The sequence below is a fragment of the Heteronotia binoei genome, chromosome 10, assembly GCF_032191835.1.
Source record: "Heteronotia binoei isolate CCM8104 ecotype False Entrance Well chromosome 10, APGP_CSIRO_Hbin_v1, whole genome shotgun sequence".
Classification (NCBI taxonomy): Eukaryota; Metazoa; Chordata; class Lepidosauria; order Squamata; family Gekkonidae; genus Heteronotia; species Heteronotia binoei.
The window spans coordinates 3,832,144-3,846,582 of NC_083232.1; the positions used below are offsets into that span (position 1 = coordinate 3,832,144).

Genomic DNA, 14,439 nt, shown 5'->3' on the forward strand with positions numbered 1-14,439 from the left:
GTAGAGACATGATTCTAGGAAACGGAGGCAAGATTCTCTAGTATATGAGAGGCACATAATGAAGGGGAAATCTTGTCAAGGTGTTTCTCTTGCCAACTAACTAGATGCCGAAGGCGTCTTGAAGTGTCTCCCTAGGTCCGAATTAGGCCTGGCCAGAGTTACCCAGAAGAATAAATCTTTTGGCAACTATGATATCACTGATGGGAGGTTGTTTCCCCTTGCTGTTCTATACAAGCCGTCTTCGTTTGCCACTTCTGCCTTTCTGCCTCTTGCTAGAGAGAGCCAATGCCCAATTTTTTTTTAAAAAAAAAGGGCCCTGCAAAAATTGAGAAATTGCACCAAAATGGCTCCCCAAGATGCTGACGAGTGAGACAGTGAGACTGTGAGACGTCTGTGAACCCTAGCCCTCTCTGGCCCATGCTGGCCACCGTAGGCCCTGACTACGCCACACAGAAGAGAGAAATGTGGAAGGCAGCATTCAGAAGAGACCCCCAGGCCTTCTCCGCCCCCTTCCACCCACCCAGGCAACCTGCCTTAGCCAGTGGGATTAGAGACAGGCCCAAGGGACAAAAGGGAGATTAGGGGCAACCCCAGGAGACACCGTCTCGGTGGACAAAAAAGCAACTGTTCCTTGAAAAACCAAAGCCCCCAAAGAGGGCGGAGAAGATAGAGATCACACTTCAGGGAAAGGAAGTTTGGTTTCGATTCCCTCTTCAGAGGAGACTCCAATTTCCCCACACAGAGGTGTTCATGGCTGCCTGCCATTGTGTCCTTCCAAAGGAGAGACGCCAAACCAGCAGTGTATGAAAGCTACCAGGTGGCACTTTGGCACACAGAACCAAAAAGTAACTCATTGCCTCGCTCTGCAGAGAGGGAGGTCAGCCAGTTGCGATGGAGCCAAAAGGAGGTTCAAGAGCTGAACATGGCAAATGGCCAACAGTTTCCTGGTTCTGGTACTGTGGGATAAGGAGAAAAATTCGCTGTATGCACTATCCCCAGTCTATATTGCTGCTAGCCATGGTGGTTGAGAAGAACCTCCACATTCAGATGCTGCATCCTCTGAATCCCAGGGCCAGGAGGGAACATCAGGGGGAGGTCTTGACCTCTGTGCCCTGTTGTTGCCCTCCAGAGGACCTGGTTGGCCACTGTGTGAGACAGGAGGCTGGACGAGATGGACCCTCCCTGGTCTGATCCAGCAGGGCTCTTCTGATGTTCTTCTCAGGGAAAGGCCTCACCCTTTCTGCCCTGTTGTTGGCCCTCCTGAGGAACTGGGCGGCCACTGTGTGAGGCAGGATGCTGGACTAGATGGACCCTCACTGGTCTGATCAGCAGGGCTCTTCTGATGTTCTTCTCAGGGGAAGGCCTCAGCCTCTCTGCCCCGTTGTTGGCTCTCCAGAGGAACTGGCTGGCCACTGGGTGAGACGGGATGCTGGACTAGATGGACCCTCACTGGTCTGATCCAGCAGGGTTCTGTCTCAAGCCAAAGCTCTGTGGTCTTTGTTGTGGAACCACCCATAGTGATCACCCTGAGACATAGGAATGCAGCAAGGGCCCTCCAAGATCAGCTGAAAGAATAAATTCACTTCTTTCCCCATCCACTTGGATTTCCCCATACTCAGAACACATTAACACTATGTGGTTTGAAACGTAGTTATTTTGCCTGGGTAGATCAGAAGGGTTGTGAATATATTTACTAAAAATAAAGCTAAATATCAGCTACAAAAATGTCACTGAGACTTAATAAAACAAAACAAAAATACCCTACCCTATACCCTGGACAGATTCCAGGTGCTTACCCTTGTTTCCAAAAATAACGGAAGAGCCCAAGAACACCTTCAAGACCACCACAATTGCTGCCGAAGAATACAAGAACTCGTGGGCATTCGATGAAACTGCTGAGCAGAAAGGTTAAAACGGATAAAAGGAAGTACTTCTTCACCCAAAGGGTGATTAACATGTGGAATTCACTGCCACAGGAGGTGCTGGTGGCCACAAGTATAGCCACCTTCAAGAGGGGTTTAGATAAAAATATGGAGCAGAGGTCCATCAGTGGCTATTAGCCACAGTGTGTGTGTATATATAAAAATTTTTGCCACTGTGTGACACAGAGTGTTGGACTGGATGGGCCACTGGCCTGATCCAACATGGCTTCTCTTATGTTCTTATCCCACACCCAAATCCTCTGTGTTTTCATCTTGAAAAGCTCCGTGCCACAAGACTTTCCAGTTATTTTTTGACCCGTCTTATTTGCATAGCTCTAACGGATGTGGCCCAGGCAAGCTTGATCTCATCAGAGCTCAGAAGCTAAGCAAAATCGGCTAACCACCAAGAAAGCCCGGAGTTGCTTTCTGCAGTAGCAGGCAATGGCAAACCACCTCTAAACATCTTTTCTGGATGATGAGAACCAGAGAGGCTTGTGAGGCACACCAAAGGGATCACAGTAGATCGTCCATTCTCGTTAATCCCGTGAATAGTGACAGGATTGTTAATTTTTACTTCCTGTTTCAGTAATTTCCTCAGGTGCGGGATTAACAAAAGTCTCCGAAAATCAATGAAGACATCCGTTTACAATATTCCCATGGGACGGAGACATCTCCATGTTACTTACTAAAAAGGCATCTGCTCTGAAGGTTCTAGGCATTTGGAACGGAGGGATGTATGTTTTCAATTGCGTGCCTGTTCTATTTTGAAGCATTGATACAATAAGAAAACTTTTTATTCGTAGTAATTCTGGGTCACAGTCAAGGCTCCCTCGAAACTGTGGAGTCTTGTGAGCAAAAATTCTACTTTGTGAGCTGCTGGCATGAAAGTGGGGAGCTGCTGTGTAAATGACTTTGCTCCGGGGCCGTTTTTCCTGGGCCGAGACAAAAAATGAGTGAGCCAGAGGCTAAAAAGCCGTGAGCTGGCTCACACTAACTCAGCTAAGAGGGAACACTGCTCACAGTAGCCTTTTTTCAGGTCAGGGTTTGTCTCAACTTTGGGTGACCTCTCTCTTTCTATTCGTTGTATTCCACCCTAGGGGATAGCTACCTTACTCCGCACATAGCCCTCCTACACTGGCCTTGCACATAGAAGAAGAAGACTGCAGATTTATACCCCGCCCTTCTCTCTGAATCAGAGACTCAGAGCAGCTTACCATCTCCCGTATCTTCTCCCCCCACAACAGACACCCTGTGAGGTGGGTGGGGCTGAGAGGGCTCTCAAAGCAGCTGCCCTTTCAAGGACAACCTCTGCCAGAGCTATGCCTGACCCAAGGCCATTCCAGCAGGTGCAAGCAGAGGAGAGGGGGAATCAAACCCGGTTCTCCCAGGTAAGAGTCCATGCACTTAAACACTACACCATACTGGCTCTCTATTAGAGCTATGGCTGATCCAAGGCCATTCCAGCTGCTGCAAGTGGAGGAGTAGGGAATCAAACCCTGTTCTCCCAGATAAGAGTCTGCGCATTTAACCACTACACCAAATTGGCTCTCTATTAGAGCTATGGCTGACCCAAGGCCGTTCCAGCAGGTGCAAGTGGAGGAGTGGGGAATCAAACCTGGTTCTCCCAGATAAGAGTTCATGCACTTAACCACTACACCAGACTTGCTCTCTATTAGAGCTATGGCTGACCAAAGGCCATTCCAGTTGCTGCAAGTGGAGGAGTGGGGAATCAAACCCGGTTTTCCCAAATAAGAGTCCATGCACATAAACACTACACCATACTGGCTCTCTATTAGAGCTATGGCTGACCCAAGGCCATTTCAGCAGGTGCAAGTGGAGGAGTGGGGAATCAAACCCGGTTCTCCCAGGTAAGAGTCCATGCACTTAAACACTACACCATACTGGCTCTCTATTAGAGCTATGGCTGATCCAAGGCCATTCCAATAGGTGCAAGTGGAGGAGTGGGGAATCAAACCCAGCTCTCCCAGATAAGAGTCCACAAACTTAAGCATGACACCAGACTGGCTCTCCATTGGGCATCCCCCTGGTACGTACCCATGCAAAGAGTGTCTGAAGATGGGGTGCACTCCTGGATCATAACCTCATTCTCGTGGCACTCCAGACGGCAGCGGAGGCACGGCTCCGAAGAGCTCTTCTCCTCTGAGTAGTAACCCTCCGGGCATTTCTGGCACATGGCGTTGGTGTTGGGTCCACATGGCTGGACTGCTCCATAGCCTTCTGGGCAAACCTGGCAGGGACGGCACTGCCTGGCACCGTGGCTCCCGTTTTTCGCATGGAGGTATTGTCCCTGAGGGCAGCTGAGGGCACACACGGTGTCGCGGGTAGGAGTGCATGCCTCCACTCTGGGCACATGGCCCGGGCATGACGAACATGGCTGGCATGGTTTTGTGGCACTGGCGATGGAGGAGAAGGTCACGTCTGTTGTGGAGAGAGACGCACAGAAGAAGATGAAGAATTGGATTTATATCCCGCCCTCCTCACCGAAGAGTCTCAGAGGGGCTCACAATCTCCTTTCCCTTCCTCCCCCACAACAGACACCCTGTGAAGTAGATGAAGATATTGGATTTATATCCTGCCCTCCACTCCGAAGAGTCTCAGAGCGGCTCACAATGTCCTTTCCCTTCCTCCCCCACAACAGACACCCTGTGAGGTACATGAAGATATTAGATTTATATCCTGCCCTCCACTCCTAAGAGTCTCAGATGGGCTCACAATCTCCTTTATGTTCCTCCCCCACAACAGACACCCTGTGAGGTAGATGAAGATATTGGATTTATATCCTGCCCTCCACTCCTAAGAGTCTCAGAGCAGCTCACAATCTCCTTTCCCTTCTTCCCCCACAACAGACACCCTGTGAGGTAGATGAAGATATTGGATTTATATCCTGCCCTCCACTCCAAAGACTCTCAGAGCAGCTCACAATCTTCTTTACCTCCCCCCCCCCCCACAACAGACACCCTGTGAGGTAGATGAAGATATTGGACTTATATCCCGCCCTCCACTCCGAAGAGTCTCAGAGGGGCTCACAATCTCCTTTACCTTCCTCCCCCCACAACAGACACCCTTTGAGGTAGATGAAGATATTGGATTTATATCCCGCCCTCCACTCCGAAGGGTCTCAGAGCGGCTCACAATCTCCTTTCCCTTTCCCCCACCCCACAACAGACACCCTGTGAGGTGGGTGGGGCTGAGAGGACTCTCACAGCAGCTGCCCTTTCAAGGACAGCTCTGCCAGAGCTATGACTGACCCAAGGCCATGCTAGCAGCTGCAAGTGGAGGAGTGGGGAATCAAACCCAGTTCTCCCAGATAAGAGTCCGCACACTTAACCACTACACCGAACTGGCTCTCTATTAGAGCTATGGCTGACCCAAGGCCATTCCAGCAGCTGCAAGTGGAGGAGTGGGGAATCAAACCCAGTTCTCCCAGATAAGAGTCCACACACTTAACCACTACACCAAACTGGCTCTCTGTTAGAGCTATGGCTGACCCAAGGCCATTCCAGCAGCTGCAAGTGGAGGAGTGGGGAATCAAACCCAGTTCTCCCAGATAAGAGTCCACACACTTAACCACTACACCAAACTGGCTCTCTGTTAGAGCTATGGCTGACCCAAGGCCATTCCAGCAGCTGCAAGTGGAGGAGTGGGGAATCAAACCCAGTTCTCCCAGATAAGAGTCCACACACTTAACCAATACACCAAACTGGCTCTCTATTAGAGCTCTGGCTGACCCAAGGCATTCCAGCTGCTGCAAGGGGAGGAGTGGGGAATCAAACCTGGTTCTCCCAGATAAGAGTCCTCTCACTTAACCACTACACCAAACTGGCTCTCCAGGTGAGTTTCAGTTTACAGGAGTAGATGCGTGTCCCCCAGAATGTCCCCCCAGTGCTTTGGTGCTTCCCATGTAACTGATCCCTCGGCCCTCTAAGGCAGGGGTGTCAAACTCATTTGTTTTGAGGGCCAGATCTAACACAAATGAGACTTTGTTGCTTTGGGCCGAACCATATCAGGCCAGGCCTTGTGTGTACCTATTTAAGATTAGGTAGCAAAGATATAAATTTTACAAAGAACACCAACACAAATATATATTTTGTTAAAAACTTAGACCATGCTAAAAACATGAGCACTTGTTGTTCTTAAAGGTGCTTTCTTTGTATCTCTCCCATGGGATCCAAGGAACTGGGCAAAGGAAGCTCTGCCTCTTTCCCTTCTTCCCCAGGGACTGGTGGTGGGGGAGCCTCAGTCAATAGAAGGAAGAGAGGTTTGGCTCAGTTGCTCTGCTGTGCAATTGAGCAAATCTTGCAAAGCGAGCTATTATACAGAAGGAAGCAAGAGAGAGGGAGAAGAAGCAGATGACGGCCAGTTGCTCGGGGGCCTGATAGGAGCCCTCTGGAGGCTTGACTTGGCCCCCGAACTGCATGTTTGACACCCCCGCTATGAGGCTTAAAAAGCATGTTCAAATGAAAAAGCATTCAGAAAATCGCCTCCCCGCCATTTAAAAAATGGATTAAGCAGGGCAAGGAAGCCCCACCAAACAATGGGCACATCCACAAACCAATTGCCCTTTCACCGCACCCCCTCCAGCCTACAAATAGCAGCTCTCCAGCAGCCCTGGCCCCACTCAATGCACAGCAGCCAAGAAGGTCTGAGCGCCTGCTCCGGCTGCAACGCCACTGAGGATGTTCTCCGCAGCTGAGAACGAAACGTCTGGAAAGAAAACTTTCTCCAGTAGAACACGGCACTTGATCCTGAAAGATTCTACAAACCCTAAAGTCAGTCTTGTCTACTAAGACTGGCAGCAGCTCTCCAGGGTCTCAAGCGGAGGTTTTTCACGCCTATTTGCCTGGACCCTTTTTAGTTGGAGATGCCAGGGATTGAACCTTGGACCTTCTGCTTCCCAAGCAGATGCTCTACCACTGAACTACCATCCCTCTCTTAAAGTTGCCTTCATTCCTTGTGAACATATGAAGCTGCCTTATACAGAACCAGACCCCCTTCCCTCGGTCCATCAAAGTCAGTCTTGTCTACTCAGACTGGCAGCAACTCTCCAGGGTCTCAAGCTGAGGTTTTTCACACCTATTTGCCTGGACCCTTTTTAGTTGGAGATGCCGGGGATTGAACCTGGGACCTTCTGCTTGCCAAGCAGATGCTCTACCACTGAGCCACCATCCCTCCCTAACACTTATGAGGCTCTCCAGGGTCTCCAGTTGAGATTTTTCACGCCTATTTGCCTGGATCCTTTTTAGTTGGAGATGCCGGGGATTGAACCTGGGACCTTCTGCTTACCAAGCAGATGCTCTACCACTGAGCTACCATCCCTCTCTAAAGTCTACTCAGACTGGCAGTGGCTCTCCAGGGTCTCAAGCGAAGGTCTTTCATGCCTACTTGCCTGGACCCTTTTTAGTTGGAGATGCTGGGGACTGAACCTGGGACCTTCTGCTTCCCAAGCAGATGCTCTACCACTGAGCCATGGTCCCTCACGGAAAGCCTTGTGCTTTGGATTTCTCTGCCCAGCTGGGGATCGACAAGCCTACACAAATGTAGACAACCAGGGACAACTCAGCCTGAATGAAAAGGCTTTGGGACATGACTGGCGGTTATTGAATGACTATACTGCTTGTAAGCTGCCTTAGGTTGGGAAGCATATGCAGAGGGATGATTCCCCCCCAGGGCGGACTGGGGCATTCAAGCTGCCCTGGAGTGGAGCTGCAGGGCCAGCTGGATTCAAACCTGGGCCAGAGTTAACTGTTGCCACAGTCCCGGTATGAACTGCAGGGGCCACGGAGCTCCGCTTGTCTCAGGCCTCAGGGGCAGGCCCCCAACTGGAAATGTCCTGGTAAGTGAAGAGGACCAGTCTCCACTTCTTACCCACAGCCCTGGAAGCTTTGCTGCAGCAGGTGTCACCAACATGATACCTGAGGGCTCTGTAAGGGCCCCTGACATCTTTTGGGGTACCCACCAAGTGTTTTCAGAAAGTGGGAGGGCTGAGTGTAGGGTTTCCAATCCCCAGGTGGAGCAGGGGATCCCCCGGTCTGGAGGTCCTCCCCACTTCGAGGTCATCAGAAAGCAGTGTGTGTGGGGGGGGGGGAATGTTTGTTGGGCACTCCATTATACCCTATGGGGATCAATTCCATAGAGTATAATGGAGAACTGATCAGTGGGCATCTGGGGTTCTTAGGGGGCTGTTTTCTTGATGTAGATGCACCAGATTTCCAGCATAGCATCCTGTGCCTCTCTCCAAAACACCCTCCAAGTTTCAAAAAGATTGGACCAGGGGGTTCAGTTCCATGAGCCCCGGAAGAAGCTGCCCCTATCCTTCCTTATTCCAAATGGAGGGAAGGTGTTTAAAAGGAATGTGGTCCCTTTAAACGTGACGGCCAGGACTCTTGGAGTTCCGTTATGCTTGTCACACTCTTGCTCGTGGCTCCACCCTCAAAGTCTCCTGGCTCCACCCTCAAAGTCCCCAGATACTTCTAGAGTTGGACCTGGGAACTCTAGCTGGGTGGGGCTTTTACTCATTGATGCTTCCGATTGGCCACCGGAGATGTGATCGGCGGTGCAGGATTTTCACGGCACTGCTTCAGCAAAAGCGGCCCCCGCCCCACAAAAAGCTTCCTTGACTGCAGGTCAACTTTGGCAGCCGTCGATGTAGCTCTACCCTGCCTTTTCGCTGTCCGCACAGGTCGGTAGGGAGGGTTTTGTTCCTACAAGCCAAGAGGTCTTTCCCGGGTATCTTATACTCACTTTCGACGCACGGCTCACACTTGGTATTGGCGTTCCCGCAGGGAGCCGTCACTCCGTAGCCTGGTGGGCAGAGATTGCAGCACTCCCCCGTAGAGGCGACATGCCCATTTTCGCAGCCTTGATTGGCCAGAACCTGAACACACAAAAAAGGAAGGAAATGAGGTGTGCCAAGAGAATACCACGCAGGACAGCAAAATGCCAGAAAGAGCAGCCCCGCCATGTACACACACACATACAGACACAAAGCTGCCTTCTATTGAATCAGAGCCTTGGGCTTGGTTTCTATGATCCGATTCTGATAGCTAAAAGATACGGTGCTGGAGGATGAGCCCCTCAGTTCTGAAGGTGCCCAATATATTACTGTGAGAGCTGGACCATAAGGAAGGCCGAGCGCAGAAGAATAGATGCTTTTGAGCTGTGGTGCTGGAGAAGACTCTCGAGAGTCCCTTGGACTGCGAGAAGATCAAATCAGTCAGTCCGAAGGGAAATCAACCCAAGACTGTTCACTGGAAGGTCAGATGCTGAAGCTCAGATACTTTGGCCACCGAATGAGAAGGGAGCACTCCCTGGAGAAGACCCTGATGCTGGGAAAGACAGAAGGCCAAAGAAGAAGGGAGATGGCTGGACAGCGTTACTGATGTAACAAACGTGTCTCATGGTGAAAGGAAAGTTCGATGCTGCAAAGAACAAACACGAATTTGAGCAGATTTCAGAGGCTGGTGGAAGACAGGAGAGCCTGGCGTGACTTTGTCCATGGGGTCGAAAAGAGTCGGACTCGACTGTGCGACTGAACAACAACAAAAGTTTTTGAGTTTCCTGCATTGTGCAGGGGGTTGGACTAGAGGACCCTGGAGGTCCCTTCCAACTCTAGGATTCTAGGATTCCATCAAGATCAGTCTTGTCTATTCAGACGGACAGTGGCTCTCCAGGGTTTCAGGCAGAGGTCTTTCCTATCACTTCCTGCCTGCTCCTTTGAACTGGAGATGCCGGGGATTGAACCGGGAACCTTCTGCATACAAAGCAGATGCTCTGCCCTTGAGCTACAGTCTCTGCTTGAGGTTTCTTTTTTTTTTGTCAGAAGCTCAAATAAGAGAAAGGCTTTCCCTTTATATTCAGAAGTGCCACAGGGTAACACTAAATGAGCAAGACCTGAGTCTAGGAACACCTTGAGGACCATCGAAGTGTAAACCTTTGAGACACAGAGCTCCCTTCGTCAGATAAAAGGAGGAATGGAAATCCCCGAGTCCTTATATATATTTATTTATAAAATTTGTCCCCGTGTTTCTGTCCTTCTCAGGGCCACCAAGGCAGCTATTTAAAACGAAGAGTGGGGAGGCCGTGGAAGGAGCTATGCAGGCCAACTGTGGCTTTGGTACTTCCTGTTCTAAGCCCACTAACTCCACCCCACTGGGGTCTTACCAAAATGTGTTTCTTTGTCAGATGGCATAGGATTGGGCAGGAGTAAAAGGTCAAGGTCGTCCCCTGTGCAAGCACCGGTCGTTTCCGACTCTGGGGTGACGTCACATCACGACGTTTTCACGGCAGACAAAGGGGAAAGTGAGGTGCCACCCACAAGTCCTTAAAGGTTCCCTACCATGCAAGGGGCCTAGACCAGTGGCTGGCACCTCACAACTGTGCGGTCTCGTTTTGGAATACTGTGTGCAATTCTGGTCACCGCACCTCAAAAAGGACATTTTAGCATTGGGAAAAGTGCAGAAAAGGGCAACTAGAATGATTAAAGGTTTGGAACACTTTCCTTATGAAGAGAGGTTAAAACGCTTGGGGCTCTTTAGCTTGGAGAAACGTCGACTGCGGGGTGACATGATAGAGGTTTACAAGATTATGCATGGGATGGAGAAGGTAGAGAAAGAAGTCCTTTCCCCCCTTTCTCACAATACAAGAACTCGTGGGCATTCGATGAAACTGCTGAGCAGTTGGGTTAGAACGGATAAAAGGAGGTACTTCTTCACCCAAAGGGTGATTAACGCGTGGAATTCACTGCCACAGGAGGTGGTGGCGGCTACAAGCATAGCCAGCTTCAGGAGGGGGTTAGATAAAAATATGGAGCAGAGGTCCATCAGTGGCTATTAGCCACAGTGTGTATATGTGTATGTATATATATAAATACAATTTCATCGAATATATATATTTTTTGCCACTGTGTGACACAGAGTGTTGGACTGGAGGGGCCATTGGCCTGATCCAACATGGCTTCTCATGTTCTTAACTGGACCATAGTTTTCCTAGGTGGAGGCTGCTGGGGAGGGGGGCTGGAGACAGAAGGTCAGAGACCTTTTGGCCCAGGTTTATAACAATAGTGTCATTAACAGACACTCTCACATTTTGACATACTACTGTTTTGTTGCTTTCGCATGCTCATACTACTCAGATCAAAGGTTTGCTCAATTTGTTAATTTTACTATTCTGTCATTGGATCTTATATTTGTACCATTTTACATTCTAAACCACTGCCTACCAGATAATTTTACTTTTCTGTCGTTGGATCTTAAATCTGTACCATTTTACATTCTGAGCCATTGCCCACTAGCTATGCATGACTCTGCTCACTGTGCCGGATTCCTCGTCTGATGAAGTGTGCTTAGAGCACACGAAAGCTGACATTCGGAATAAAACTAAGTTGGTCTTAAAGGTGCAATTGACCCCTATTTTGTTTTTATGGGGTGGTTTGCCATTGCCTTCCCCAGTCATCTACACTTCCCCCCCAGCAAGCCAGGTACTCATTAGACCGATCTCGGAAGGATGGAAGGCTGAGTCAACCTGGAGCCGGCTACCTGAACCCAGCTTCCGCCGGGATCGAACTCAGGTCGTGAGCAGAGCTTAGGACTGCAGTACTGCAGCTTTACCACTCTGTGCCACGGTGCTCTTCCTTGGGCAGGAAGATTACCAGATGATTATTCCAGAAAGACCAAAGTGTTTCTAATACATGCAGTGTCTGCAGCTTTAATAATTTTTTTGCTAAATATTGAAAAATAAACGCAATACTGAGAAAAGAGGAACTGTTAGCTAAGCTTTTAGACCTCGCAGAAACAGATACGTTATCAGCCAGAATGAAAGAAGTTAATCTGTGTAAAACTAAGAAAATATGGAAACCATTATATAGCTGGCCACAGTATAATAATACAGTATATATTCCAAAATAAGATATAAAAATGTGATTTATGATAAACATTGCCGTGTAAAAACATATCTTTGACTTAGTAGGAGTTTTAAGAGATATTAAGGATTAATGAATTAATGCATTATAAGATGCAATTGCAGAAAATGCTACGAGAAGACTGATACTGATGATGAACACATAGAATAAATAATGTATAAGTAGAAACATTTTTGTTGTTGTTCAGTCACACTTCTCCAGGGAGTGCTCCCTTCTCATTTGGTGACCAAAGTATTGGAGCTTCAGCTTCAGCATCTGACCTTCCAGGGAACAGTCTGGGTTGATTTCCCTTAGGACTGACTGGATCTTCTTGCAGTCCAAGAGACTCTCAAGAGTCTTCTCCAGCACCACATCTCAAAAGCATCTATTCTTCTGCGCTTGGCCTTCCTTATGGTCCAGCTCTCAAAGCCATACATTACATTTTTTTAAATACATAGAATCATAGAGTTGGAAGGGACCTCCAGGGTCATCTAGTCCAACCCCCTACACAATGCAGGAAACTCACAAACGCCTCCCCCTAAATTCACAGGATCTTCATTGCTGTCAGATGGCCACCTAGCCTCTGTTGAAAAACCTCCAAGGAAGGAGAGCCCACCACCTCCCGAGGAGGAAGCCTGTTCCACTGTATTTTTGAATACATAGAATCATAGAGTTGGAAGGGACCTCCAGGGTCATCTAGTCCAACCCCCTACACAATGCAGGAAACTCACAAACGCCTCCCCTTAAATTCACAGGATCTTCATTGCTGTCAGATGGCCATCTAGCCTCTGTTGAAAAACCTCCAAGGAAGGAGAGCCCACCACCTCCCGAGGAGGAAGCCTGTTCCACTGTATTTTTAAATACATAGAATCCTAGAGTTGGAAGGGACCTCCAGGGTCATCTAGTCCAACCCCCTGCACAATGCAGGAAACTCACAAACGCCTCCCCCTAAATCCACAGGATCTTCATTGCTGTCAGAGGGCCATCTAGCCTCTGTTGAAAAACCTCCAAGGAAGGAGAGCCCACCACCTCCCGAGGAGGAAGCCTGTTCCACTGTATTTTTAAATAAATAGAATCCTAGAGTTGGAGGGGACCTCCAGGGTCATCTAGTCCAACCCCCTGCACAATGCAGGAAACTCACAAACGCCTCCCCCTAAATTCACAGGATCTTCATTGCTGTCAGATGGCCATCTAGCCTCTGTTGAAAAACCTCCAAGGAAGGAGAGCCCACCACCTCCCGAGGAGGAAGCCTGTTCCACTGTATTTTTAAATACATAGAATCCTAGAGTTGGAGGGGACCTCCAGGGTCATCTAGTCCAACCCCCTGCACAATGCAGGAAACTCACAAACGCCTCCCCCTAAATTCACAGGATCTTCATTGCTGTCAGAGGGCCATCTAGCCTCTGTTCAAAAACCTCCAAGGAAGGAGACCCCATGTACCCCATCCCTTTCTCCCCCATTCCCATTTTACCTGAAAACCTAATAAAGCGATTTAAAACTGGATTAGGCAGGAGTGCCAGCAGTTCTGCTACTTCTTTCCCAATCTGTGGTTGCCAGCTCCAGGTTGGGAAATTCCTGGAGGTTTGGGGGGTGTTGCCTGGGGTCGGTGCGAAGGGACCTCAGCAGGGTATAATAGAGCAGAGTCGACAGTCCAAAGCTGCCCTTTCCTCCAAGGGAACAGATCTCTGGGATCTGGAGATCTGTTGTAATTCTGGGGGATCTCCACACCTGACCCGGAGATTGTCAACCTTGGTAAATGTTTGCCTCGGGCATGGCATGAAAGGCCAGTGAGCCAGTCTTCCCGAGCCAGGGAACATTGCTATGCCAGCAGATGCCAAGACGCAACAGCTGCCAACTGTTTGAATCAGGAAATGGAGGCAGGATATGGGCAGGGCAAAAATAGCATCCGGGTCATCGTGAGAGAGCAGGAAAATGAGGCCGGTTGTATAACGGGGGGAACGTGCCTCAAACACGTTGCTCTCCACATAGGTGAGGGGTAACTGGACACTGAATAGGTGATTGAAGAGCCCTGCTGGATCAGACCAGTAGCCCATCTAGTTAAGTGCCCTGTCTCACAGAGCGGCCAACCGGTTCCTCTGGGGAGAAGAAGACGACTGCAGATTTATACCCCGCCCTTCTCTCTGAATCAGAGACTCAGTGTGGCTTACAAGCTCCTATATCTTCTCCCCCCACAACAGAGGTAGGTGGGGCTGAGAGAGCTTTCCCACAAGCTGCCCTTTCAAGGACAACTTGTACAAGAACTATGGCTGACCCAAGGTCATTCCGGTAGCTGCAAGTGGAGGAGTGGGGAATCAAACCCAGTTCCCCCAGATAAGAGTCCATGCACTTAACCACTACACCAAACTGGCTGTGAAGGGCCAACACTAGGGCAGAGAGGCCAAGGCCTTCCCCTGAGAAGAACCTCAGAAGAGCCCTGCTGGATCAGACCAGGGAGGGTCCATCTAGTCCAGCATCCTCCCTCACATAGTGGCCGCTCAGTTCCTCAGGAGGGCCAACAACAGGGCAGAGAGGCCAAGGTCTTCCCCTGAGAAGAACATCAGAAGAGCCCTGCTGGATCAGACCAGGGAGGGTCCATCTAGT

General features: G+C 49.5%; 1 protein-coding gene across 1 annotated transcript in view; it reads right to left on the bottom strand.

The window, feature by feature from the left end:
* Positions 1–14,439, bottom strand: part of LOC132578325 (tumor necrosis factor receptor superfamily member 16-like) — an 85,695-nt gene that overhangs the window by 20,266 nt on the left and 50,990 nt on the right. The window contains exons 2-3 of the mRNA XM_060248265.1: positions 8,685–8,817; positions 3,978–4,361 (exon numbers count right to left, since the gene is read on the bottom strand). Of these exons, the coding sequence (XP_060104248.1) occupies positions 3,978–4,361; positions 8,685–8,817 (517 nt within the window). The remainder of the gene's footprint in view (positions 1–3,977; positions 4,362–8,684; positions 8,818–14,439) is intronic.